Genomic DNA, 26,669 nt, shown 5'->3' with positions numbered 1-26,669 from the left:
TTCCCGTCCGCTCAGCCGTACTTAAGCCACACGCCGGGAGGTTAGTAGTTGGGTGGGTGACCACCAGCGAATCCCTCCTGTTGTATGTTTTTCTTTTTTCATTTTGGTCTAAATATCGTTTTAGGTGTGTTGGGTTTACTCTGTAGAGTGCCCTTACTGCTGCTATAAAGCTCTACGGTTGGTGAAAATGAGTGCAATCCGGCATAGTCTTAAAAGTTATACACGCAGTTATGGAGACGCAAAATTCATCTGATCTAGAATGTAGAATTGGCATGAATAATCCCAAGCTGTCGCGAATGTAATGCTTGTATCATACTGCAGATGTAAGGCTTAATGTCCCCCTATATTAAGAAAGCACCCCTGGCGTCTGTACCTGTAACAATAAATAGGTTGATCCCTAGAGCCTTTGTTATAATAGAAGACCTTTCTATCAGAAGAGCATCGGTATCTATAGTCTATACAGGATCTGCTTCTTATTCCAGTATATAAAGGGGATATGTTGTTAGTATTTATGACCAGAGTCAATCAAGTAGAACGATCCTTTGTTATATGCATATCATAAAGAGGACTTTACTGCACTGGGCATATATCACCTGCTATCAGTCGTCAACATTGTAGGAACGTGCTCAGGTATTCTTCCAGTCTAAACGGAAAACATGATTCCCAAAGTCATCGCAAGTTTCTAGTCCGATTCAGAACCATGTGAGCCACATGGCAGTAGCAGAGAGTCCATTAATCCTCTTCATCCATAACCTTGACAATTACTCCAGGAAGGCTTCTCAATCGTTGAACACCCTGTTCATCAATCCTGGATTCAGTCAGAAGATTAGGACCAGTTCATTTAACGGATACATAGCAAAACTGGTCTTGTAGGAGACGTACTCAATGCCAAATATCATAGGCGGTAAACTTCTAGTTTCAGGGTACTCGCTGGTTCCAGTGAATTCCGTAAGGATGCTAAGATTGTCAGCCATAGCGTATTTCAAGTCGTTCCTCGGACCTTTGAGTTCCAACATACTTATCAACCCCTTCGCGACTGTCTTCCCAACTCTCCACACTTTCAAACCTGACTGAAATTTCCTGTATACAAATTAATACTAATAGCAGTTGTTAAGTTGGGCATATCTCACCTTCTGGGGCATTGTCAGATGGCAGGAAGCTTGTTAAGTTGAATATTCAGAAAATATTTGCGGCACTAGAATGATTGAGACTTTACTCAACACTACAGGAATATATACAGTTTCTCGCTACAGATCAGGCTGGCTGAGGATCTGCACGTACAGCTCATCATGCATGTGGATCAGCGAGGTTTGCCCCACCAAATTTGTCATTCACGAGATCATGGCCCTAACTAGCCTTTTTTACAGGAGGGGAATAGTCCACCACTAGACGACGCGAGGCAGCCCATATGGTCAGAGGCGCGGCTACTAGTGCAGCGGGAGGCGGGGCAGCGAACCAATAATGTAATCAAGAATACACGAAGCGAGGCGATCCTAGGGCGGGGTCCCAGTTCCGAGGGGGTCAGGATTTAGTGGCTGGGGGTCAGAGTGGTTCTGACCTCCCGAGAGATCTACCGCCTTTGTCACATAATAAGATCTCCGAGAGGGTCAGAACTTTATATATTATATAATCGAGCTCTAAGGGGGCAGAAATTTTTAATAATTCTGACCTCCTTAGAGCTTTAATTTTAGCTATTTTAAACTATATTTAAACAGGAAAGATTTTAAGAGTTAATTAACTTTAGATTATATTTAAACAATATTAAAAGTAAATTTAAACTAAATATATTTTAATATCTTTTATATATTATTAAATAATAAAGACTTAAAAAACTGTAGTAGTCACGTGATAAATCTCTAAGGGGGTCAGAAAATACTCCTCCTGATTTTTTAAGATTAGTAAAAAATAGCTCTGAGGGTCAGAAATTACAATATCACGTGAAGCGGCAGTATTTTTTCTGACCCCCTCGGAGATGGTTTCTCCGCCCCACCCTGACCCCCAGCCACTAAATCCTGACCCCCCCGGAGCTGTATGCCCTCCTAGGGCATTTGTGTACATATCGACCTTACAGTATGAAGTGTTGCAAATAAACGAGTACGAGAAATGCCGAACTCCTTGACCAGGGGGCATTTACTTTATGACAGACAGCTCTGTTAACATTGGATTTTGTCGGAGTAATTAAAGTGTTTGTTGGGGGGTTAGCTGTAGATGTTGGGACCGCAGTGATCGGATTCCTCCCCGGTGTCGGAGAGGAGGAAGACGTGGACGTCCCCGTCTTTTTTGTTTTGTTAGCAGTATATACCATTGAGAGGATGAAGAGAAATAGGTTCTCACTTGCTGTGATGGTGAGGTTGTTGTACTGGCAACCGTGGACGTCTGTGTCGAGACGCCAAATCCACAATGCTGGTAGATAAATAGCATCGAGGTTATGACGGTACGCCCGAGGCACGATGCGCCATAAATCTCACATAGGGATGCTTGTGATACAGCGTCCTCCTGACAGACACATGAGTAATACCCAGATGCCGTCGTACCGCTGTAAGATGAAGAACATTGGCTTGTTAGGAATTGCACACTCTGACATGCAGAAATTGCAGTACTTGTGCAGCTAGAATCGCTGTATGTGCCAGATGCATAGGTTGAGAGGATAGGGGTGGTCAGAGTAAAGGTGATCTTTGGGCCGCAGGTCTTGAGCCACTGTGTTCGCAAGTCATCAAAATAGTGATCATCATTGGGGCTCCTGGCGCACACGCGGGATTCGCTTTCGCAGCTATGGGGATTACATAAATTAGCATAAAATGCGAGAGAGTAGCAAGTCCTCTTTACTCACTCATTGATAGCATTAAACACCTCTTGCGTGCAAAAGCATGCCGCATACTCGACTGGGGTAGCCGAAGGTGGAAGGTTGCTACATTCGGAAATCTTTGAAGATAGCACATCACAACCAGTGAAGGTCACCGGTGTAAGACATGATGAAGCGGGGGGGCGGGAAATAGTTAGTTGGCCTGTGACTCGTTCGGTCAAGGCTAGTCCAAACGATATAACAACACAGAGGAATGACATAGCGCCCAACTGTTTGTTCTCGAAGGTGAAAATGTCTCATAAATGTCTGATTAAAGGTAAGAGATCGAGGTTGGGGCCAAAGAAATATGCCATTGATCTTTCTTTAAAAGGGCCTCTCTTTGAACCAGTGAATTCATGGACCAATCTAGGCTCAGCAATCGTACGAATCAGAAATACTGGTGCCTTGAGACGAATTCAAGTTATAGGATATGCTTAGGGGACGGATATGAGAGCCTCTGGCCTCTCATCATACTTTCTGGAGGATCCTTTCCAGGCTCTAATGTACCACTGCCCTGACTAAATATTCGTTCGTCTCGTACATGAAGATGTCAGTCCACTGACGGTGGCGTTCTAGGAAAACCCTACTTAGCTCTCTCTTCCCTGGTAGCCACCTTGCCTAACCCGGTGAGAATCTCCCATTGAGTCCAATACCGGCCAAGTCTAGTGATAAGAGCAGTGACGCGCTGTTTTCATATTCGTAATATGAGGCTCGTTATGGCGGAAGTGGGCCCCACCCCACATCACTTTGACATGTAGTATATTTGATTCATGATATCAAATTGTTCAGCCATGTCAATAATCATCATTAATAGACTGCGAAGGGGCTGGGCAGGCACACGAAAGGCGGGGGAAGCCAATCACCAGATTCAAAGTTCCTTCTTCCAAGGTTCCTCGAAACCTTCCGTAGGGCCTAGGCCAGGCATCCTGTGCTCACTAGAATGCAATAAATTGCTAGCTTCACTTAAGGCCCGAGATTATTGTTCTCCTCAATTGTTCTTACGAAACCTGTCAAGCAATTACCGAGATATTTGGAACGCAAACGCATTCATGCCCAGCTATATCGAGCCGGGTCTTCATGGCCTTTGGCATTTTCTCTTTCCCCCTACAAATCGTGAGAGGGGATGGCTTTCATGGCAGCTCATTCCCTCAGTAATTATTCTGTTTACTACACTCGAGATCGGACTGATTGTGAGCATCGAGGTCCTTCTCCGCCTATCTCAAAAGAACAATGGGTTTGTGACCGTCAACCTGCCCGACCCCAGCTTGGTCTCAGCAGATCCTTTCAAGCAATCCCATTGGACTCAGAAATATCTTTGGACCACTATACCCACATTCATCATCACACTTTACAAGCTGTGTTGGACCTCTATCTTCACTGAATTTTGCATTAGACAGCCCTTCATTGAGATGGCAAAGCCAGAAGGTTCCAGGGGAAAGAATACTGTTCTTTATGAGTCTCATTCTCCTTTTATTGCCTGGGCCTATGCTTTCAAAAACGGTCATCTTATGCTCGGGTCCACAATTCTGGCCTCATTTATTGCTCTCATCCTCCCTCCCCTGATGAGTAATCTCTTCTCCATGGGGGTCATCTCGCAGTCCTCACCTGCGAGTATGACAGTCATGACTTCATTTAATGACACAGCTGTTGACTCTAGAACAAATTATCAGACTGTGCTTAATGTCGTCTCAGCAGCACGTATCTATGGTGCGAGTCTTCCCCCCTGGACCACAGAGGAGTATTCTTTCCCAACATTTGCGCCTATAAGTGGGAAATTAACAGCCGCCGAAAACAGCAGCTTGGAGCTGGCAGCGTTCTCTGCGAATCTAGGTTGCCGAGACATGGCTTCCTCTAGCCAAGTCATCAATAGTTCGAAGGGCTTCATGTTCAGTGCAACCGATCGTGGCTGTCGGATCAATATGCAAACCCCGGCCACCGCTGGTGCAACTGTTTATATGAGGACTGCCTATATTGGAGATTGTGGCAGCAGTGCAGGCTTTCGTCGTCATGTCTTTTTATCAGCTCTTCTCGCAGACAACTCAACCTCTTCGGCAGCACCAATGCTGACCAATGTCAGTTTCATTTCATGCACAATGGAATACTACTGGACAGAGGGCACCCTTCTAGTCAGCTCACATGGAAAGCATGGAAGTACACCATCTATTGTGTCCTTCAAACCAACAGCAGAACCAGAAACCTGGCTTCCCACCTTCTGGGGCAGTCTCGAATTCATGATTCATCAAATCAACCAGTTTGATCCAACCGGGACCTATTCCTCTGATGGCTTGGGCCTATTGATCCTCGCGTACTCTGAGCAGCTAGCGGGATTATCTGGCCGTCTGCGTACCGACATTTTGATACAAGCCATCCAGGACATATATAAGTCCATACTTTCTGTATCAGGATCAACACTCTTCTTCCAGCCCATTCAAAATGCGAGTTCCCCAGTTGCTGGTCGAATCTATAAGCCTATCAACCGGCTTTTCGTCGAGGAAAGCACTGCCCATCTCATGCAGGGTATGCTCTCCTTTCTAACAGTATGGACTGTACTCGTCATGATATACTCGTTCTTCAGGCGCTCAATCCTGAGGGAAGAGCCATTAGGACTTCTCGGGGCTGCAGAACTTATCTACGGTGGTGATCTGAATGGCATCGCTGCTGCCTACAGGAACGATAAAGTGAAGTCGAAGGGTATTTTCCAGGATTTTATCGACAAGAATGGATATAAAGACATCAGGTTTAAGGTGACTAGTGATGAAACAGAGAGGCCAATAATTACCGTCGTAAAGTCTGGAGATTCGAGTAGTGAGAGAAGTTCCGTCATCTTGAACGGGCCTTAACAAAGACTTTTGAGTGATAGGGAGAATACTCAATTCAGTGCTTGAGCATCCGATGGAAATGTCTCGACTGGTTGCGATCTCTCAGCCCACAGCCACAGTCTCCCCACCGCAAAGGGCACGTAGCACCTAAGTCTGAAGGATCTTTTGAACAGCACCGTGCCAGTTTGCCCGTGTGTCGACGTTTTGTTGGTTACTTGGTTGTGTATTCATGATTCTGGTTCTTGCACACCTTGCTCTTCAATCGGTATATTATTCTAGTTAGGCTTCTTCACGGCCATCTTGGCCTAAGCCCACGATGAATTGGGCCTGACCCTGGATGCGCAAAAGCTGGGGGCCTGTGGCAGATACGCAATCTTAAATTGTTATTAAACCTTTCTTACGTATACCTCTAGTCATAAGTAATAAGTTCCTTACTATCTTTTCAACCACCTTCCTAAGACTACTAAAAGACAAAAGGCTGGATCGCTTCTCGCTACTTTCTGTAGACTATCGAAGAATGCCGTTTTCACTAACCAAAATTGGATCCCAACTACATTCAAAATGCACATTATGGCATTTTATTTGTTTAATAAAGGTTGAGCCAATAGGGACCAGATCCTGAGAGGCTCGCATAGAAAACATTTCAACGGGGTGTAATTACCTGGGTAGTTGGGTTTGTATATTCAGTAGGAATCGTAGCCGTGCGAGACCAGGCAGAAAGAAGACAGTTCGATTCTTTGATGGGTGTCCCGGTCAACCGTACTTTTTGAAATATACCACGTCAAGACAAAACACGAAAAAAAAGAAAAACATACAACAGGAGGGATTCGCTGGTGGTCACCCACCCAACTACTAACCTCCCGGCGTGTGGCTTAAGTACGGCTGAGCGGACGGGAAGCCCTGTTTTCCACACCCTGTGGTCGTATGTATCAGCTTTCTACTTTCAGAGGCTTAATTGGGGTCGAAATAATAACTGAAAGAAACTGCCACGGATATGGTGCATTCAGGCTTGTATATACAAGCTGTATAACCCAACTATCAGTGGTCTCAAATACGAATATCAGAGTGAAGTAGATTTACACTCAACGACAGCGTAATGTAAAGAACTTGGAGAGACTAGGATAGTTTGATATGGACGAAGTATATTTTCTCTCCTGCCATACTGCTGGCGGAATTGCTGAGCATGAGTTGCTCGGGTTGCTTCTTCCCGGCCAGGAGATATTTGTAGGTATATCTGACAAGTCGAAACTTCTTCTTTCTCTTCTTCTGGATATTAGAGGATATTGTAACCCCTAAATAAGCTAACGAACTTGCCAAAAGCTGAGTCGTGGATTGTCTCCTTGATGACTAGAGCATATTGGTGCCACCTTCACTATTTCAAGGATCCAAGCTCGAGTGACTTGTACCCTGAAGAAGATAGGTGAAAAAGCTACTGTCCTTGTGAGGACCAACGCCCTGAGCTTCTGTTCCGGAAGGTTGCGCAGGATCCGGTTGAGGATAAGCACTAATTCGAAGGGAATTAAAAGGAGGCTCATCTTTAAACAGCTTGAAAAGCTTCTGGGTTTAGATCTAGTGCTTCAGTAGTCAATGGAATAAATTGGTCTGCTAATGTCTTGATCTCTGCATGATACTTCTCGGTCGTTTTTCGTAGGCCCGGCATCTCTTCCTCAGGGAGCCACTTCGTTACTTCGTTGTGAGTGGTTAGAAATAATTTGCAAAATGGTGTCGATTCATACACTCGACAAAGCCTCACCGTCCATCTCGAGCTGAAAGAATGCCTTTGTCTAAAACTTACCCAGCTCAAATACTTGGTTCTAGTAAAGTGAGCTTTTACGTTAACTGTGCTATAGCGTAAGATTTATGGCATCTCAGGCCTGGCACCTATCAGGTTCCAGTTACAGGCTTCTGAGAGACCTAATAGCTTCAGTGCCCCCAAGGATCCCTAGTCACTCTTTCCCAAACACATACATCGCCCATGGCACCAACAATTCTTGGACTCCAGTCATACCCACTCATCAACAGCGGAACGAAGTCTTGAGCAGCACTCTCATATGCTGGGTCACTTTAGTGCACAGAGACCTTCTCATCCAGCTGAATCAACATATCTATGACCTAACACAAGTTACACAGATCTCGATCGGCATTCCTCCCAGCTTGCTATCCACTTAAGATAATGAAGAGTTAATCGTGTTTTCCGTTCCGTAATGGGGACAATCTTGAATAGCAATGTAACAAAGGCCCTGGAGGCCATCCGACCCATTGACACATGTATAGAAATCCGAAGTATTCAATTCATACTATAAGAATTATATTCGTGGTATCTTGTATTGGATCCTATATATACTATGTCTATGTTATTATAAATTATAATTTATATCTCTGTAACTCTACTGCTTGGCATGTATAGTTGACTGAGAATGAAATGATCACCCTCTCAGCCGAATTGCGGTATAAAACTTCTCCATTGGTAGGAAATTTGTGGAGCCCAGTTTTATTCGCCGTAGAAGACCGCGGCACGTTATGGCGCCCCGTAAAAGTACAGCTGTCCTCTTACCCCGCCCCCGCAGTATATATCATAGCTACTACTAGTATATGCCCTCCATTCTGATAGTCTTTTGGCTGGTGCTACATTTGTGTCCAATACCAATCCACGCACGGAGAAGAAAAGTGTCAAACCTCCTCGAGACATTTCCCAACCTTCAAAATGTTCGGGATGAAGCCTACTGAAGCTATGCCGGGTGGCCGGATCGTTCGGGTTGGTATCATAGGGTCGGTTAGAATTATAAACACCTTTGCACTTGCAACGCCCGCTAATGGATGGTAGATGTGGCATGGTCACGCAAGTCGTCCATGTGCCGTGTCTGAACTCCTTATCCCATCTCTTTCAGGTCACCTATCTTTGCGATGTCTCAGAGGAAGCTATGAAACATAGCATGCTCAAGGTCGCAGGTAGCTCGAGGCCGAAGACCACACAAAGCGTCGAAGAACTCTGCAACGCGCCGGACGTGGAGCTAGTATTGATCGCAAATAATCATGCTTTCCACGCCTCCGCCGCAGTTCTCGCGCTACAAGCAAACAAGTACGTCTTTATCGAGAAGCCGATTGCTTTGACGTTGCAAGATACGGACCGCATCATAGCTGCGGACAAGGCTGCAGGTGGCGCGAGAGTATTTATTGGTTACATGAGGAGGTATGCTGCGGCTTTCGTCGACGCAGTCAAAGAGGTTGCAAGCATTGAACAAATCCGTTATGCTCGCGTCCGAGATATCATTGGGCCTAACTCGGTCTTCGTGGCTCAATCCGGAACGTATCCAAGGACCTTTAACGACTATCGTGAGGCGGATTCCGAAGCGTTACGTACGAAAATCCATGATGACATGGAGCAAGCCCTCCACGCCGAGCTTGGAATCACTGTCACGAAGGAGACGGCTATGATGTGGGAGATGCTCTCTACTCTCGGTTCACACGATCTGAGTGCCATGCGGGAGATTATGGGTATGCCCAAAGGTGTCGTAGGATTTTCCCCTTGTGCCACTGTCGGGTCCCCCTTTTGGAGGTAAACTTTCACTTCCCATTCAAAACTCTGTCTTAGGTAGGCTAACGATGCCAGTGCAATTTTCCAATACCCTAATTTTGCGGTCGCATACGAGTCCGGTGTTGATCAGGTCGCAAGATTTGACGCCTCGATAGAGATTTTTGGTGACACCAAGACCGTCAAGGTGTGCATCGATTCCCCGTTCATCAAAGGCTTGCCGACAACAATGGTAGTCAAGGAGACTTCACCGGACGGGTCATATAGGGAGTCTACTACCCGGCGGACATACGAAGATCCTTTCATGCTCGAGTTGAAAGAGGTGTACCAATGGGTCGCGGAGGGGAAGATCCCAAAGACCACTCCGTCTGATGCTAGACAAGACCTTGAGATCTTGGGCATGCTTATGAAAGCTACGACGGCATGAAATACCTAACATCTTCCAGTGGAAAGTAGACAAAGTAATCACAAGTAAAGAAAGGCCAAGGAGAGGTCAATAGCTGTATAAAAGAAAAAAAAGAAAAAAAAAAGAAAAAGAAAAGAAAAGAAAAGTAAGGGGGCCGCGGTATTCAACACTCTGTCGGAGAGGCAGGCGTTTGTGCCCCACCTTCTATCACAAGTGCAGAAAGACCAGGAGCAATCAAGGAACGGTGCGAATCTCGCCATGAGAGGCGGGTGAAACTAGAATGGGACGCAGAAGGCAAACATCGAGACTTGCAATATGACTTTGCCCTCTAGCCCCCGAAGGGCAAATACTGGGTGTTGATTTACTCGGTATAATACAACCATCGACCAACCCAACTGAAGTCTATTGGTACACTATAGATTATCTGGTTGGCTTTGGTCGATAACAGCTTTTTATGGAATATTTAAATTGGTTCTTTTGATTAAGATTCTGTAAATTGGGTTATATATCCTCATTTGAGGGTCGAATTTAAACGAATGGTTTGCAAAACATACGTACATCCCCATTTCTTGACCTTCGAAACATCCCTATTCTTTCCAAGCGCTACTTGATAGACGCGATCGCCCGGGTAAGACCCACTAATGTGTTGTAATACCCCAGGAACAGCTATTGAAACGGGTATTTGGTTCGAAACAGTTCCCTCTTCCTACACCATATCAAACAAGCCCAATGGTGCTATCTTAGAATAATCGTGAAGGAAATGCTTAAGCGGCCTGCACAATATTCCCTAGACCGGGCTTGCTCTCCGTAATTCCCAGATTAATATGCTTGTGGTTGACACGAACATCGTCCACGAGTGCATCCAGCTTAGAATTACCGGGCTTGGTCTGCCGGGGCTTGGGGCCATCTGGGAAGAGCACCCCTCCGACTTCCTCGAGCGTCTTCCCACATGTTTCAGGGTATGTGAAATAAAGCTGAATCACCGTTAGGATACACATGACTCTGAAGACAATGAGCATCTTCCAGGTGATATACTGGAATCCATGAGGGACGTAGAGACCCAGTGCGAAGTTGAAGAGCCAGTTGCCAACGGCCGCAAGACCCATGCCGGTGGCACGAGTCTCGAGCAACCAGACCTCAGCTGCGTAGACCCAGCAGACGGGCACCAGAGGGAGAGCATAAATGATAATCAACAGATACAAAAAGGCGATGGCGGCGTGTGAGGGGGATCCAGTAACTCGAATCAACACGTTGGGGTTTCCGCCCACGCCTCCGGGGACATATTCGCCGGACGAGAGGATGCCGCCTACCAAAAAATGACAACAGCCCATAGCAATGGCCCGATAGATCAGGAGAGACGGTGAACATTCTCATCAATGAAGAAGAACATGATGGTCGTGAAAACAATGAAGAGCGCATACTGAATGGCTGAGGAGACGAGGTTGATGCTGCCGGTCAGGTTTGCCATCATGAAGGTGTATACGACATACGGCGCTGATTAGCTTGCTGATGGATATAAGGAATAGAGGACACATCGCGTTTGCCCACCGATCGTTGTGTTCAATAATTATTACCAAGGCGTCATTCCCACGGTTAATCTCCCATCCTAGCTAGTTGACAATCCCTTCCCAATGATCATGCTCTAACTATATCCATATCATATGACTAGGGCTACTACTAGCATTGCCACAGGTGCTGGATCATCATTACCCAATCCAGAAAAGTGGACTCGACGGACCTATCGAATTATAACATTCATAAATCGCGCAACTTTTCAGTTCAGCCCTCACAATTCCACAATATCGGAGACTTAATCCAAGCCAGTAATCTAGCTAGCTCGAGCGCTGAACGCCTAATGTACAACTTAGATTATTGGTGCTCGTCTTCATCGCTTCCAAAATGCTACCATGGGCGTGCAGATACGGCGGGACGCGTGTCCATCTTCTCATATCCAAAGGTTTAAGCCCCCGTGGAAATAACGACACTTCTGATCGCTGTATTCTATTTCTAGTAAATTGTAGAGGCCCATTTAGAGATTTTGGGATGCCCATATCCGAATCTGATAAGAGCGATATAGCTCTTCGTTTCTGTTCCACTCTCCCCTCTTTTCATCAGGCTATAACGTGTCTGCTTATATTTCGATATAATCTTCCTTTAACACTATAGCAGTAGTCAGACTTTTCCTAAGAGCAGGCTCAACCTTGGAAGACTATGGCTTCAGAGGCAGCCAGAGCAATATTGGATTCATGTCACGATATAACTATAGAAAAAAATACCCCCATATGAGATTTTATTAACCAAGCTCTTATTGATCTTAATTGTGAGGCTACTCCCTATAATTATTTTCAACGTACTCCCTTGCGTGCCTTTCCGTCTCCCTTTTGTCTAGAAAGTCTGCGCCCTTAGTTTCCGCTATATGAACAGCGAATGCACCAGCGGCAGCAGAAAGGAACTCCTTCGCCTTTGCATGGCTCAGCTCCTCTGGGCGCTGTTAGACTCTTCCTCCGTCAATCGAGATGGGAAATGCTACCTACCACCAGTAGAGGCCTTGTGTTCTTCCCATGCCTTCGAAGCCTCATATGATGCAGCTGCAGCAATGAGTTCATGAGAAAGATGCGCTTGATTGCCTTCCTCGGCATTTACAACCTGCTCATGGGCGTCCTCTATACTTCAAGTGTTAGGAGATAATAAACCCAGGGAAGAGCAAGTACACAAATGAGAAACTGACCATGGTGGTGGAAAAGACCCATGATGATATCTGAATTCTTTCGAAGTAGTCTTTTGGCTTGATTATTGAAAAGTAAGTAGTTTGCGGTTGAATTTTCTTTTAGCAATTATGGTTCAGAGAAGGGAATGGTGGATATTTACCACTGTTCAGCTGATCTTTACCCCTCCTCTAATATACTCACCGCTGACTAGGTTGTTAATGTATTTCCCTATAATTCGCGCTCATGCTGTTTTCACCCCACCTTCAGTCCCCCTCTTGATATCTTAGCGTTATGAGTGGGTATGAAGGCTAATAGGTTTTCGTTACCCTATGAGGATTACCAAATAGGAATGTAGAATACTGATACCGAGTAAAATATAGTTCACCTGAAACTACAGACAGGTGGCGGCTTGTCACAGTCATCCATATATACTCATAAAATGTATGTGTGATAAAGCGCAAGTCCATTCCCATACCACCTGCCTATAAATGGAGTCATAAGCGAAACAGAAAGGTTAGAATTCAGATATTAAAATACTCAAAGTCTAATAGGTATGTATGATCATCCCTCTTGGCTATTGAACCCGAGAAAGAGACTCCGCAAGTCACCCAGTGATATCCAACCTCGTCTGGCATGTCTGGAAAAGATGGATCCCAATGAATGTACAGCCGGTCTTAGAATGATAGTACTATCTCAAATTTATTTACCCTGCTCGTATATTAAAGCTGGTCTATCACGTTTTCTCATGAACCATGAAAATCAATAAACAATACATCATGATGTGGGTATATATATATCAGGCATTATACTGGCCGAAAGACTGCGCGGCAAGGAAACCCAATATCTGAAAAGTTAGATAGACTATTGAAATAAATAGGATAAAAAATACATGCAACAGGAGGGATTCGCTGGTGGTCACCCACCCAACTACTAACCTCCCGGCGTGTGGCTTAAGTACGGCTGAGCGGACGGGAAGCCCTGTTCTCCACACCCTATGGTCGTATGTGCTAGTTTTTAGCTTGCAGAGAATTTTATAGGGATTTCAAAGGGGTGAACTCAGCATGATATACCATGGTTATATTCTGGGAATCTTCCAATATTAAGCCGTGTACTGGATTATAAACCTAAGATATAAACTTTATTACATCATTGAGGGGTACTTGTTCTTCCCGACTGTAATTTATGTGCATCCTCCGTATATACCTCGTGCATAGGGAAAGCTCCATTATTCAAATTAGTTTGTTTTCAATCTCTAGCTGAATATATATATTACGTCTCCACCATTCTACGATGACCACCAGATTAGGGATTGTTCTTCTGACTTTCGTGTTTACTCCGTCGATCTGGAGCCGGCAAACCCCAACATGTCTTTCTCCAGCTAGTAACGGTGGCCCTCCCAATAAAGCCGCCTGCTGCCCAGGAACTGGCCGACAAGAGGAGTCCGTCGATGGAGTTATCTACAAATATGTCTGCAATCACTACGCAATAACCGCTAATGTGCATTATTACGAGGTCTTGAATGCATATGAATGTGCCAAGAGGTGCTCCGAGGAGGCGGGATTATGTCATGCCGCATCATGGAAGCCAAAGGCTAGCAGTCACCAAGGGGGGAATTGCTTCTTGGCTATGGCAGATTTTGTAGAGAAGTTTGATCGAAATGGAGAGTGGTTGCTCCTGGTCCGGACAGATCGAACGGGGCCAGCTGCTGGTGACCAGTCTACTCCCCACCCACTCCCCGATTGCCAGGATACGGTGGACGAAGCCTGGGTAGAGTGTCAAACAGTTGCTGATGAGGACTGCGAGATGAGGACAACATCCATGCAGCAGCAGCTGGATGCGAAAGATGCGGACCTTGTGAATTGTAAGCATCTCCAAAGCCTTTCGCTCTATACCGTTGCAACCACTGACTTTTTCTTCTGCAGGTGGTCGCGGGGTGAATCCGTCCATCTATATAAGCAGGAGTCGCAAACCCTATAGGGCCTGGTGCAGGAGAGGTAAGTTTAATACTATCGGGTTTCCTAAAAGTGGCTGAAGACCGTTCCAACCTTAAATAGCACTTTCCCAAGTAGTCAATACAGGTGGGATTAATTTCGGCAGGACGAAAGGGCTCAATGAATGCCTAAGTTTATGTGATAGGCATAGCAGATGCAAAGCACTCACTTATTGGGTACACAAAGGACGGTGTGACGGCCTCTCAACTAACCCTGTACCGACCCTTGAACGAACTATGGCCATCACCCTAACCCGTGTGTAAGGGTCTTATGAGTTATAAAACAGCTCATTGGGCTTGATCAATAGATGGCATGTGAGGGCCCCTAGCGAGAATTGAATATAATCCAACACTCCAAGTTGCAAATCTCGAGGCTATTTTATTATTTGCTTTCTTTTCCGACACCTGATAGAAATATTGGGACTACTGTCACCCCATAGTTAATATCACATCGCATTGCCGCTTCTTTTTTTGTTTTTGGACTGGCGTTTGGTGGTTATATTTATTCTACTATTCAATGAATACACATGTCTCCGACGAGAACCCCAAGTAGCTGTTCTTTCTGTGAAGCATACATGACTGGTTCCTTATATCTTGCTGTTCCATAGAGGCCAGATCATGTTTCAGTATGAAGTACATGAAATATCAAAATAAACACCCAAAGAAGGAGAGGTAAATATAATCCCCCAAAGATCTTTATTCTTCCAACCCCATGCGCGTACATCATCAATTAGGGTTCCATTACTCATGTGCATGACTCGACCAGCATCATATATCTCAACAGATCAACTACTGAGTAAACAAGCCATCCTCCCGCGGCTTGGACATTGTGCAGCCCTCTACTTTATCGGACCCCTCTTCATCTGAAGAACTTAGTAAAATTTGAGGCTGGGGCTCTATCGTGACCATTTCATATTGCAACTGGCTGCATTGTAACAGCTGTTATTTGGCTCATATATCAAGGGACATTCTTTCATAGTATTTGAAGTTGGCATGATATTTTATGGTCTCTATTTTAGTTCTAGGACGTGAGAGCTTCACTAGGATGGTGCTCCAATGCTCGCAAAACAATAACCATACAGTGTATTGCCCAACGAAACCAGGTATTTTTGAGAAGATAAAAGGAAAGAAAATGTCTATTAATGCCAGGCACTGGGGCCTACACAATTCGTCTCTCATAAAGATTTGATTTAAGCGCTGCTTTCGGCCTTGATGTCTTCTTCCGCTTGGCGTTTCACGATCTCCCGGACTTTCTCCCACGAATTCTCGACTGTTGTAACTCTCGTTTCCTTTTGTGCGAAAGCCTTGAACTCGTCGGGAAGCACCTGTTCATCGAAGTTGAAGCCGGCCTCGCCCTTCAGCGCCGATTCGACGACCTCGGAGAATTTGGCGGGGTGAGCAGTGGAGAGCGAGATGTGATGGACGTTAGAGCCAGTCTTAGCAAGCGACCTCTTCGCAACGGTAACACCAACGGCCGAATGGGGATCAAGAACATATTTAGTCTCCTGGTAGCAAGACTTGATAGTTTCAACCGTCTCAGGGTTGCTCACACGGTCGCTGTCAAAGGTCGACCGTCCGTTTTCTAACAAGTCCTTATCTACAGGCCCGAAGCCGCCTGTAGCCTTCAATGATTGGTACCAGGCCAAAACCTCTTCACCGGCCTTCTTCTTGCTGGACACATCGTCCAGGCCGGCTGCCGCTGCTTGTTCTATGATCAGTCAGCATGCGATCCAAAGACAAATATAACGTAGGGTATACCTTTCGCGAGGAACCACATGAGTCTCTCAAAGTTGCTGGAGACCAGAATATCCATTGCAGGGCTTGGCGTCTCCTTGCAAGCCTCGGCTTTCACGGTGCCATCGGCCTGCTGTTCCTGAACAGGGTTCTTCTCGTAGCGACCAGTCGTCCAGAAGCGGTGCAGGATATCATTCTCATTCGTTGCCACGACTAGCTTGTCGGCGGGGAGACCCATCTTCGTTGCGAAGTAACCCGCAAGGATGTTGCCGAAGTTTCCAGTGGGAGTCACGAATCTGACCTTGTCACCCACCTTGAACGTCGGGGACTTTCTCGCAAGCGAGAAGTAGGCGTAGAAGTAGAATACGATCTGGGCGAGGATTCTCGAGAAGTTGATCGAGTTGACGGCACCGAGCTTCAAAGCCTCGTTGCTATCGGGATCGTTAAACATAGCCTTGACAATATCCTGTTGCCCTGTCAGTCTTGTTGTCCCGCAATTCTAATATGCTCAAAACCTACCTGGCAATCGTCGAATGTTCCCGTCACGGCAAGGTTGTGGACATTCCTGTCTGTGCAGGTGGTCATCTGCGCCTCTTGGATAGGGCTGACGCGGCCCTTGGGATGTAAGATGACTACCGACACGTCCTTCTTGCCCCTAAGACCGTAAATTGCGGCAGATCCAGTCTATATCCACGGTTAACGCCGGTGCTAGACGAAGGGCACACTAATAAGACTTACATCACCGCTCGTCGCGCCGACGACTGTCAAATGATGCCTGTCTGCTAGTTGATCAGCTCCACCATATCGCCACAGACCAGGGGCTTCCAAGCGCGCACCTTGTCCAACCTTTCCTTGGTTCTTCCGCACGAGGAGGTATTCGAAAAGATTTCCCAGAAACTGCAAGGCACCTAATATTGTCTCAGCACAATGACACCACGATAACCTCAGGGAACATACAGTCTTTGAAAGAGTAGCTTGGGCCATGGAATAGTTCGAGAAGATACAAGTTGTCATCCTGCAGATGCGTCAAGGGGACAACATCGTCTGCACGGAATGTCGAGTAGCTCCGTTCAATGATACCTTTCAGGTCCTCCGGCGGAATCTCGGAGGGGGAGATATACAAGCTAAAGATCTTGAAGGCGAGTTCGGCGTAGGAGAGATCCTTCCAACTTTGCTGCAATCTATTGTTAGCCTCGGATCCCGGTGAACCATTTCGAAGGCTTGAAATGAAGATTCCAGAATGAAGTATTCATGTGCCATTGAGTAAACATACCCAGTCGTTCGCGATTGGGACTTCGTGAGGCAAGAAGAGACCGCCATCCGCAGCGAGTCCCTTCAAGACAACGGTCTCGAAGGAGAGCTTAGGGAAAATCAGTGAACCGTCAACGTATGACTCATGTTTAGAAGACGCACGCCATAGTCACCACCTCTGGTGGAGAGGAATTTTTGGGATTCCGTCGGAGCTGTACTTGTCATATTGTTTGCTATGATGTTGTAATGCTTGCGCTGAGGAATGCCTCCTGCTGATGGATTTCTGCGCTGGAAAGTTTGTGACTGCGATGGCGATGGCGATATCGGCCAGTCGGACGAGGGGTTGATCGGGAACATTGATTGTCCGGTTGCGCCGTTGCCTCATTACTGGAAATAGAAGGCGGTCGGAGTTTTTGCTGGCCCACGTGGAGCGCCCAATTCCTCCACCGGCTTCACCGCCCTCAGCATGACTCACTATCTTATCAGTACTGCCCCCTCCTTTGTCTACCTTGTGCAGCGGGATGTCAAAATTTAGACACTGCCTACTTGACCGCCCTCCATACCGCTTTATTTTACCCTACTAGATTCATGCTTGGCCCATATACATGTCCATCTACGCATTAATTTATAGCTCCTAGACAGGAGCTAGATGTCAGTTACTGATACAGTTAACTGGCATAATAACTATCAAGGCCTAGGTACGCATTTTGGAAGGTTACACCCGACAGAATGATACAACAAGGAAGGCGGTTATATCAGGCAATAAATGCTTGTACCAAGGTATGTAGTCATAGCACTTCCGGATGTTCAACATATACAACCAGCGCTTCTAAAAAGATATCATGATACATCAAGGCTTCTTGAAAGACACATTTATCCCATTCTTCCACTTTTTGTCATCAATCTACCATTGTAACCTGAGTTGCTGTACACTATACCTAATTACTATATCAATAATATATTCTGATACCTTGGGCAGTCATAGACTATTCTGGATATTGTCAAAAAGAATAAATGCGGAAAAGAAATTACTAAAGCTTAACCGTTACTAATAAGTATGTCTTCAGTCTCTGTTGCACTACCACAATGTAATTAACGATGGTCGAGATTTTTAAAACGTTACCTGCGTCCATAAGTCTAATATTCAAGTCCCCTCAAGCCCAGCCAGACCTTGCTATTTTGTTACAAAAGGAAAAAGAACGGAACTGGATGTCAGGACAAGACGCTAACTTTACCAACACTACCAGGAAGAGCCCAATATGCACTTGCATCCTCCAGAAGACCATAAATCGTATTGTAACCTCAGGCAATTAAGACCACTAAATACACAAAGCTTGATCTGATTTTATTTTTATTTTTATTAATTCATAAGCCTCAGACAGTCCAGGGTCCGATTCCCATTATCTAACTTCAAATGTATGAGCATTCTACGTTTTCGACCAGGGCATATGTGGGAAGTGCTAGGTGGTCGATTGTAGTGCTCCCGGGTTGCGGATATTGGTGTTCGAAACCATGTCAAAGAGAAGACAGCGCTTATATTGGCCAGCCAAGGAGTTCCGAAAAAAGGGAGACTGGTGATATTCTGTCGTAGAGCGAGTGGGCTAGTGAGTTAGTCGACTCGGGGTAGGGTACGGGTCGTCGTTTGAGCTACCAGATTTAGTCGTGATTTATAAGCTGGGTGAGAGATCTAAGGATAAGATGCCGAGACGGACTTATATGGCCCGAGTCCCTTAAGTAGCCCGAACTGTATATTCCGTGGATGGACGCTTCGGGAAATTGTCCTGTCAAGGAGGAGTCTTTTCCTTACAAAGGCATTTCCCATGACCTGCGGGGCCCCTCAAAGGGATATGCTGGATAATACACACCTTTCGCTATCTTAAGTGTTACTCTCAAGAGTACTACGCCTATCATGTGAAATATGTTGATACCTTTACTGCTGCTTTAGAGGCGTTTGAGCTGAATTTCGAGCTCAGCTTTCGGCGGGCCTCCTCAAATTGATTTCTTAATACACCTACCAACTGGGGACGGACCTGATTTACGTTGTGAACATGGACAAGCCACCTCTTTTTGAAAAGTCTTAAACGCTACAAGGGCCGCTATTATGTAGCATGTATGGTTGATGTCATTCGTGACAACATTAGCGCGGAGTCTTCACCGTCCAGGCCTGCCTATAGTTAGTTATGACCGGGGCGCCCCAGACATCATATGCCGTTTGTCAGGCAGACTTGGCTCTTGCCCAGCACACATCAAAAGAGTTTGTATTCTCTTATACCATCTCCGACACTAGACCGATTGTAATTCACTAGAGTCCTAGCCCTTTGTTCGGGGGGTTTTCCGACGTTATACGAGATTAGGTGGAGGTTAGCACTAGCGCCACAGTTCGAGTATATTCGGTTTTCAGCTGTCCCGTGCGAGATCCACTTCATAATAAGCAACTTACATATATCCCCGGACAAATATCGGTGGTATCACCGTATGATTGTTTCCGTGTTGGAGATAGGTATTGGGTGAATTCATTGCCGGATATCAATGCCGCGCGAGTAATGCTGGTAGATTATGCATTGAAATCTCGGCATCCCGCCGATGTGATTGAGGGAGCCAAGACATTCCTCCCAAAGCCACCCCACGCTTGAAGTAAACTATCTGGGGTACATCCAATGAGGACACTTCCCCCCTCCGGCTAAACTTCGGTATCCTGCTCTTTGTCTGTGTTCGGGCCAGTTTCCTTTGAGTCTTCGGATTTTGCTCACCGGCGTCAGTGCTTGTTTTCGGCATAATCTACGACAACTTACGCACGGATAGAAGACGAGTTACCACACGAACGCGGTCATTAGGTCGACTTCATGACGTCAGGCTACCACATTAGAATTGCTTTTTCTTCGTCTCGGCATGTCTGGGGTCAACGTTCCGTAGGTACATGTGAGGTTCAAGGAGAGATCGTCGAATCTTGTCCTCTCCAATTGGTCCCCAATAGTCCGAATGCGGAACGTCCCGACAGTTTCTACTCCAAGGAATACAACAATTGGTGTACTAATAGTTTAGCACGGGTCTCTCATGGATTTATATCCGTACTCCGTATATCCTGAGCCGACCTCGGACTGGGAAGGGAAACCAACACTAGGAGTGATTAATACTCGCTGTGAGGAATGCTGTAGGGAGATGGAGCAAGAGATGATGTTGATGATGTTAACATTGATTAAGAAAAGGCTATAGGAGCAACAAGGTATATCCGTGGTCTCTCGCATATTCCCCGTGCTCACTGCGATGCTGGCCGAAAAGGCGATAAAAAAACTCTGCAAAAATCACCCCGCGAACGGAATGTGGGGAACGGAGTTGCGGGGAACCCTGCCGACCACGCGATTCGAAGCCCCGTGGGGTTGTGGGTCCCGTTGAACCAGCCATCAATTCCCTCAACAATACTCCATACTATGGACCTTTACGGAAAGCGACTCCCCATCGGCTTGTAAGACTTTTTTCTGTAGCCGTTGGGAGAACTATAAGTAGCAGCTGCTGTCCGACAATGGCTTGCGAGATGACTTCTGTAGAGCTGCTTTTCAGGTCCGACTACAACCCAGGTGCGAACCATGGCTAGCGTTGCTCAACTTGTTGTCTCGGGCTTGTTGGCTGCTACTGCGGTCAACGGCCAGAACTACGGCGGATCTGGTCGAAGCGATGACGCTTTCAGTTATGTCCAACCCCGTAACACGACTATCCTTGGCCAGTACGGACATTCGCCCGCTGTCCTTCCGTCGCGTATGTCCCCCAATCCACAACTTAACCTATGATCCGGTGTGACTGACTTGGGTAATAGCCAATGCGACCGGATCAGGTGGCTGGGAAGAAGCCCTTGCCAAAGCCCAGCAATTTGTTGCCCAGTTGACGCTCGAAGAGAAGGCCGACATGGTCACCGGTCAGCCCGGGCCTTGCGTTGGAAATATCGTGGCAATCCCTCGACTGGGCTTTAAGGGTCTTTGCTTACAGGATGGACCCTTGGCCATTCGTGTCGCTGACTATGCTAGCGTCTTCTCGGCTGGTGTCACGGCGGCATCGACTTGGGACAAAGACATTTTGTATGAACGAGGAGCGGCTATGGGAGAAGAGTTCAAGGGTAAAGGTGCCCATGTCGCTCTCGGCCCTGTAGCTGGCCCTCTCGGACGCTCGGGATACGGAGGCAGAAACTGGGAGGGCTTTGCAGCAGACCCTTACCTGACTGGTGTCGCCATGGAGCTTACCATCAAGGGTTACCAGGATGTCGGCGTTCAAGCCTGTGCGAAGCACTTTATCGGCAATGAACAAGAGACCCAACGCAATCCGAACTATAACCCTAACGGCACCTTAACAGATGTTATCCAGGAAGCTGTTTCCTCCAATATCGACGACCGAACTATTCACGAGCTATACCTCTGGCCATTCGCCAACGCCGCCCGTGCCAAGGTGGCTAGCGTTATGTGCGCATACCAGCGCCTCAACGGCTCCTATGCCTGCCAGAACTCGAAGGTCCTTAATGGCCTCCTTAAGGAGGAGCTCGGCTTCCAAGGCTATGTCCAGTCTGATTGGGGAGGTACTCACTCTGGCGTCGCCTCTATTGAAGGTGGTCTTGATATGAACATGCCGGGAGGTCTCGGGCCGTACGGCCAAACCCCCGAAGCAGGCTCCTTCTTTGGGAAGAACATTACCCTGGCTGTTAACAATGGAACTGTTGATGTTTCTCGCGTGGATGATATGATTGTCCGTATCATGACACCTTATTACTGGCTCGGCCAGGACCAAGACTACCCCGAGATTGACCCTTCGTCTGCGGACCTCAACACATTCTCACCTCGGTCTACCTGGCTTCGCGAGTTTAACCTGACTGGAGAGCGCAGTCGTGATGTCCGTGGTGACCATGGCAAGCTGATCCGTAGACACGGGGCTGAAGCCACTATCTTACTCAAGAACGAGAACAAGGCCCTGCCCTTGAAGGCTCCCAAGTCAATTGCTGTCTTTGGTAATGATGCTGGCGAGACTACCATGGGCGCTGTCAACCAGGCCACCTTTGAATATGGTACCCTTGCTGCCGGTGGCGGCTCAGGAACCGGCCGTTTCACGTATCTGGTCTCACCGCTGGAGGCTCTCAAGTCCCGCGGTAAGCAGGACAATACTCTGGTTCAGTGGTGGCTGAACAACACCAACATCGCCGAGTCAGACGTAACTAGCCTTTGGGTACCCACTCCACCTGACGCCTGCCTCGTCTTCCTCAAGACCTGGGCCGAAGAGGGCTCGGACCGCGAGCGACTCGTGGTGGATTGGGATGGAAACGACGTTGTCGACTCTGTCGCTTCGAAGTGTAACAACACTATCGTCGTTACCCACTCCTCTGGCATCAACGAGCTTCCTTTCGCCAATCACCCGAACGTCACTGCCATTCTCGCCGCTCACTACCCCGGACAGGAGTCTGGTAACTCCATTGTTGATGTGCTCTACGGCGATGTCAACCCCTCTGGAAAGTTGCCATACACAATTGCTAAGAACGGTAGCGATTACAATGCGCCTCCCACGACGGCCGTAGAGACTACCGGCGCAGAGGATTGGCAGGCATGGTTCGACGAGAAGCTCGAGATCGATTACCGTTACTTCGATGCCCACAACATCTCCGTGCTTTACGAATTCGGATTCGGTCTGTCTTACACGACCTTCGGTCTTTCCGATATCAAAGCTGAGGCGCTGACGGACTCTATTTCCTCGGCCCCCGAACAACTGCCTATCCAGCCCGGTGGAAACCCTGCCCTGTGGGAGAGTCTATACAACGTGTCCGTTGTTGTCACAAACTCTGGTGATGTAAACGGAGCGACAGTCCCTCAGCTCTACGTTACCTTCCCGGATAGTGCCCCTGCTGGAACTCCTCCCAAGCAGCTCCGAGGATTTGACAAGGTGTCCCTGGCACCTGGTACGTCGCGCACTGTTGGCTTTGAGCTCATGCGCAGAGACCTGAGCTACTGGGATGTCGTCTCGCAAGACTGGTTGATTCCTGAGGGTGAGTTCACCATCCGGGTGGGTTTCAGCAGCAGAGACCTGAGCCAGGAGACGAAGATTACTCCTGTGACCGCTTGAGGGGGGGATATAAAGCATAATGGTGCTATGTGATGATGAAAACGTGAAATGAGTTTATGTACCTCATTAGTAATATAACCCATGCTGTTATATAGAGGCTATAATAACAACCTATCTAATGGTTCACGCAATATATACAAGATGCTCATGGTACTCCCTTTTATCATGTCGCTTCACCTTCAGTAAGTGGTTAGCGGGTGGACATGTAGATACATAGGTCCAAGCTATCACAAGTAGAGCGCCAAATATACAACTTCGGAGCAAGTCAGACAAAAGAGCCTGGAATCCCCTCACTAAGGAGAATATTACACAGGCTAAAGTCCATAAAATCACCCATCGGAGACAACGGATCTGCGATCGAAAAGCCCGCCCCCCCGGAATCATCTGACGGCGAGGCAAAGCTGGGCCCGGTCGCATGTTCAGAGAATGTATGGTTTCCTACAAAATCGTGGATTTCACCAGTACAACCGATATCTCTCGCCATTTTCCTGCTGCTGCCTGGGTGTTGGCGGTGTCCTGGCTTCTGCTTTGTGTGTGTATTCATTCGTTTCCGTCGACGGGTCTCCCACTGGCGCTGCAAGGTGCTGAGAAATGTGCTCGTGCGTTTCGCATTCTCTAGGCTGCTTCCCATCTCTTCTAATGCACGGAAACATGTATTAAGGTACCTGACGAGGTCCTGGTTTCTTAGGCTTCGTTTTGAAGGTACTGTTATGAAGATCAAGATGAGCGCAGCGGAAAAGATGAACGAAACCATTTGGACATTTGCCCGGCGGAAGGTGTATAGGTTCTCATGTATTGTTAAGAGTTTAACGATAGAAATGGCGGATTCCACACACATCTTGCGAGCATGGCGTGGCCCGGGGCCTTGTGGGGGTTGTGGCTGGATGTAATGTTTTGACATGTATGGTCGATGACAGTGAATCATGAACTGGTAGTATTGCATACTTGGATGGTTATTAGGCTTCTGCGTAGGTAATTAGTCTGGGTAGTTGCGGTAACTTACTGGAGAGATAGTATATGTGGAACTGGCGGTTGGCTGATGGGGCGGCCCTCAACGCGAAGCTCAGGCGGAAGGTTCTTCTTCCACACTCTTAGATTCTGCACCGTATTGGCAGTGAGAACCTGAAGGGAATGGTTGGATACTTCCGAAACTCCGTATCTAGACGGTGTGGGAATTAGCCAAATGTTAATAGGTGGAATCAACGTGCGGCTCACTCACAAAACGTCTGTCAAGGGTAGCATCATATCGTACAGAGACACCCATCGAGAACATATCAGATCGCAAGGAACCATGGCATAAGGTGACATGCTCAATGTCGGGTACGCTTTCCATTTTATTGCGGGAAGTGGGCTAGATGAACCTGGCTTGGGGGCAGAGACACCACTCATAGGGCTCTGCGGGGAGCGCCCTAGATAGAACCCCCAAAATCTGATGAGTTAGCGATGAGCTGTAACGCCAAGAGCACACATCTTACTGTTCACTAAGATAAACTCCCCAGAATACCATCCGGCGCAGGTCAGCCTCCTCTGGTGATATTATCCCTTTTTCCACATAAGGCGTCATATCTACTTGGAGACCGAGGTCAAACGCAAGTCTCATCGCCATCCCTAGTCTTTGTTAATATAAGGCGAACATTTGGCTTGCTCCATACGCTCACCACTGTACAGCCAACAACGAGTATCTCTGGTACAAGCTGCCTCGTAGCTGCTCAAAACTACGAGTCCTTGGATGGTTGCAACAGTGGGATTCTCCATTTCAAGCTCGAGCAGTAACTTTGCCCTATCGCCGAAAAATTCGGACAGCGAGCGGGGAAAGGTTACTAGGTCCGGATGATATTTTGATTCATGTGCTGCGCCTAATGCACACATGGCATTAGACAAAGCACGAGAATAGTACTGCGTGGATATGCCTTCGTCTAGAGAACGTGACTGAGCTTTCCAGAAGACGTCCATATCGACCACATGTAGCCACGGGTCTTGCCATGCAAAATAGAGCTCAATCAGATGCCGCTCGAGTTCTTCATCCACGTGCATATTAAGATCCGCGTTTCCAAGAACCTCTTGCGCGTCTCTCTGGAAAGAGTCTGAGCTGGGCGATATAACGCCCACCAAGGCGTCTAATAAAGTCAGATTAGATGTTGAACCAAAATATCGGAGCTGGCCATGATGTGTGAGCTGTAGCCGTCCCAGACGACAAGACATCTGGTTAGTTACTTCCTCGTCACTGTCAGAGTCATTGTCATTCGGCTCAGGTGGAGCGGCCATCGGTTCAAGTGGAGGTGCATTCAATGAAGTGTCTTGTTCCAATGAAGTCGGATACATGGGATCTTGAGTTTGAGAATGCGGTATATTATCTTCTACGATGACTTGACGAGGTGCGTCGCCTTCCACTAAGTGCGCCCCAACGCTGGCATTTTCGTCAACTTGGTGGGGAGCTTCCTGCCCATCACGCACAACATCCATGGAAACGCCATAGTCCCTCCTCGCTGGACCATTACCTCCTGCGTCTTCTGGCTGTGGAAGTTCCAATACAGACACATTATTGTTATTAGTAAATGCGATATCACTATGAATCTGTTGATCAGATAATATCCCAACATGCCCGTCGCTCTCCCGGAAATCTTCACAGCTAATTTCAAGAGCGTCAAGAATATTCTTGACAGCAGCATGGCCTTCGTCATTCATCTTTGGTTTCTGGAGGCCATGGTCCCGGATATAACGCGACAGCTGGTCAACTCTCTGTGTTAGGAAGCTAACGGCGATTCGCACAGGGACCTTGCGTTTGTCATCAGTTTGTCGATAGCTACAGTCTTTCCCTTTTATTCGACAATTTTTACACGTTGGGGTGTTTCCATCACACTGTTACTGGTCAGCTTAGAGCCATTCACAGGTTAGGCAGTAGGCTTCCGACTTTCACTTTCCCGTCCCTGCAGGGGATGCATGCTGTAGTGACATGCTTGCGAACGGCTTTGGGGGCCCTATTTCGCGGCGTCATATCCTGAGTGTCTTAATAGTAATAGTATCTACTATCATCGTTAGAAACATAGAAACGGTGGTCTAAGATGATGACTTTTTGGGCCCGGGATTCAAATTCCGGATGAGTAATCATGGGTTTTAAATCCGGAGCGCGAGAGAGCGCCTCACGTGATGTCTATATACCAACGATTCGAGAGATACAGTTAAGCAGGAGGAAAGAGTCGTTCTAGAACCAGTGGAATAGATGTTTCCATGGTCCAGGGACTGCAAGCAGATTCATACAATGGCGAAGCCTGGGATTTGGGTCGTAATAATTCTCTA

General features: G+C 47.1%; 10 protein-coding genes across 10 annotated transcripts; 4 read left to right on the top strand and 6 right to left on the bottom strand.

The window, feature by feature from the left end:
* Positions 1-532: 532 nt before the first annotated feature.
* BDV38DRAFT_236612 (uncharacterized protein) lies at positions 533-1,174 on the bottom strand. The gene is made up of 4 exons (XM_032053478.1): positions 1,131-1,174; positions 1,019-1,080; positions 883-957; positions 533-808 (listed from the first exon to the last, which is right to left on the bottom strand). Exons 1-4 carry the CDS (start codon positions 1,140-1,142, stop codon positions 733-735), a joined length of 225 nt encoding a protein of 74 aa, XP_031917967.1. The 5' UTR covers positions 1,143-1,174; the 3' UTR covers positions 533-732.
* A 1,024-nt stretch (positions 1,175-2,198) lies between these two features.
* BDV38DRAFT_278687 (uncharacterized protein) lies at positions 2,199-3,063 on the bottom strand (the record flags this gene model as incomplete). Its single annotated transcript, XM_032058807.1, has 4 exons — positions 2,199-2,275; positions 2,335-2,403; positions 2,469-2,770; positions 2,831-3,063. 4 exons carry the CDS (start codon positions 3,061-3,063, stop codon positions 2,199-2,201), a joined length of 681 nt encoding a protein of 226 aa, XP_031917966.1.
* An 828-nt stretch (positions 3,064-3,891) lies between these two features.
* On the top strand, positions 3,892-5,682 carry BDV38DRAFT_278686 (DUF3433 domain-containing protein; the record flags this gene model as incomplete). The annotated part of the gene is made up of 1 exon (XM_032058806.1): positions 3,892-5,682. One exon carries the CDS (start codon positions 3,892-3,894, stop codon positions 5,680-5,682), a length of 1,791 nt encoding a protein of 596 aa, XP_031917965.1.
* A 2,625-nt stretch (positions 5,683-8,307) lies between these two features.
* Positions 8,308-9,674, top strand: BDV38DRAFT_174832 (Gfo/Idh/MocA family oxidoreductase). The gene is made up of 3 exons (XM_032051988.1): positions 8,308-8,430; positions 8,486-9,217; positions 9,272-9,674. The coding sequence occupies exons 1-3, from the start codon at positions 8,366-8,368 to the stop codon at positions 9,618-9,620; spliced, it is 1,146 nt and encodes a 381-aa protein (XP_031917964.1). The 5' UTR covers positions 8,308-8,365; the 3' UTR covers positions 9,621-9,674.
* Positions 9,675-10,363: 689 nt separating this feature from the next.
* Positions 10,364-11,067, bottom strand: BDV38DRAFT_278684 (uncharacterized protein; the record flags this gene model as incomplete). The annotated part of the gene is made up of 2 exons (XM_032058805.1): positions 10,364-10,905; positions 10,959-11,067. The coding sequence occupies 2 exons, from the start codon at positions 11,065-11,067 to the stop codon at positions 10,364-10,366; spliced, it is 651 nt and encodes a 216-aa protein (XP_031917963.1).
* An 858-nt stretch (positions 11,068-11,925) lies between these two features.
* On the bottom strand, positions 11,926-12,349 carry BDV38DRAFT_278683 (DUF3759 domain-containing protein; the record flags this gene model as incomplete). The annotated part of the gene is made up of 3 exons (XM_032058804.1): positions 11,926-12,080; positions 12,134-12,262; positions 12,328-12,349. 3 exons carry the CDS (start codon positions 12,347-12,349, stop codon positions 11,926-11,928), a joined length of 306 nt encoding a protein of 101 aa, XP_031917962.1.
* Positions 12,350-13,597: 1,248 nt separating this feature from the next.
* Positions 13,598-14,284, top strand: BDV38DRAFT_278682 (uncharacterized protein; the record flags this gene model as incomplete). Its single annotated transcript, XM_032058803.1, has 1 exon — positions 13,598-14,284. One exon carries the CDS (start codon positions 13,598-13,600, stop codon positions 14,282-14,284), a length of 687 nt encoding a protein of 228 aa, XP_031917961.1.
* Positions 14,285-15,265: 981 nt separating this feature from the next.
* Positions 15,266-17,581, bottom strand: BDV38DRAFT_236610 (threonine synthase THR4). The gene is made up of 8 exons (XM_032053477.1): positions 17,445-17,581; positions 17,305-17,391; positions 16,989-17,205; positions 16,868-16,939; positions 16,770-16,810; positions 16,551-16,715; positions 16,056-16,497; positions 15,266-16,005 (listed from the first exon to the last, which is right to left on the bottom strand). The coding sequence occupies exons 1-8, from the start codon at positions 17,505-17,507 to the stop codon at positions 15,488-15,490; spliced, it is 1,605 nt and encodes a 534-aa protein (XP_031917960.1). The 5' UTR covers positions 17,508-17,581; the 3' UTR covers positions 15,266-15,487.
* Positions 17,582-20,866: 3,285 nt separating this feature from the next.
* Positions 20,867-23,372, top strand: BDV38DRAFT_268175 (beta-glucosidase; the record flags this gene model as incomplete). Its single annotated transcript, XM_032056726.1, has 2 exons — positions 20,867-21,035; positions 21,094-23,372. The coding sequence occupies 2 exons, from the start codon at positions 20,867-20,869 to the stop codon at positions 23,370-23,372; spliced, it is 2,448 nt and encodes an 815-aa protein (XP_031917959.1).
* Positions 23,373-23,637: 265 nt separating this feature from the next.
* Positions 23,638-26,367, bottom strand: BDV38DRAFT_295720 (Zn(II)2Cys6 transcription factor; the record flags this gene model as incomplete). Its single annotated transcript, XM_032062764.1, has 6 exons — positions 23,638-24,316; positions 24,376-24,531; positions 24,592-24,801; positions 24,848-24,980; positions 25,031-26,231; positions 26,284-26,367. 6 exons carry the CDS (start codon positions 26,365-26,367, stop codon positions 23,638-23,640), a joined length of 2,463 nt encoding a protein of 820 aa, XP_031917958.1.
* Positions 26,368-26,669: the final 302 nt, after the last annotated feature.

This window comes from Aspergillus pseudotamarii, assembly GCF_009193445.1.
Source record: "Aspergillus pseudotamarii strain CBS 117625 unplaced genomic scaffold BDV38scaffold_6, whole genome shotgun sequence".
In the NCBI taxonomy this organism is placed as follows: Eukaryota; Fungi; Ascomycota; class Eurotiomycetes; order Eurotiales; family Aspergillaceae; genus Aspergillus; species Aspergillus pseudotamarii.
Note: the sequence above shows the minus strand (reverse complement) of the source record. Positions and strands in the feature narration are given on the sequence as shown.

Bases quoted from the DNA above. Each gene is read 5' to 3' on its own strand.
- BDV38DRAFT_236612 (XM_032053478.1), bottom strand. The intron at 958-1,018 runs GTATGTTGGAAC...TGACAATCTTAG, and splicing joins AGTCGCGAAGGGGTTGATAA to CATCCTTACGGAATTCACTG. The intron at 809-882 runs GTACGTCTCCTA...GACTGAATCCAG, and splicing joins CCTATGATATTTGGCATTGA to GATTGATGAACAGGGTGTTC.
- BDV38DRAFT_174832 (XM_032051988.1), top strand. From the start codon at position 8,366: ATGTTCGGGATGAAGCCTACTGAAGCTATGCCGGGTGGCCGGATCGTT. The intron at 8,431-8,485 runs GTCGGTTAGAAT...AATGGATGGTAG, and splicing joins GTTCGGGTTGGTATCATAGG to ATGTGGCATGGTCACGCAAG. The intron at 9,218-9,271 runs GTAAACTTTCAC...TAACGATGCCAG, and splicing joins GTCGGGTCCCCCTTTTGGAG to TGCAATTTTCCAATACCCTA.
- BDV38DRAFT_236610 (XM_032053477.1), bottom strand. From the start codon at position 17,507: ATGACAAGTACAGCTCCGACGGAATCCCAAAAATTCCTCTCCACCAGA. The intron at 16,498-16,550 runs GTAGGTTTTGAG...ACAGGGCAACAG, and splicing joins GAACATTCGACGATTGCCAG to GATATTGTCAAGGCTATGTT. The intron at 16,006-16,055 runs GTATACCCTACG...GACTGATCATAG, and splicing joins CATGTGGTTCCTCGCGAAAG to AACAAGCAGCGGCAGCCGGC.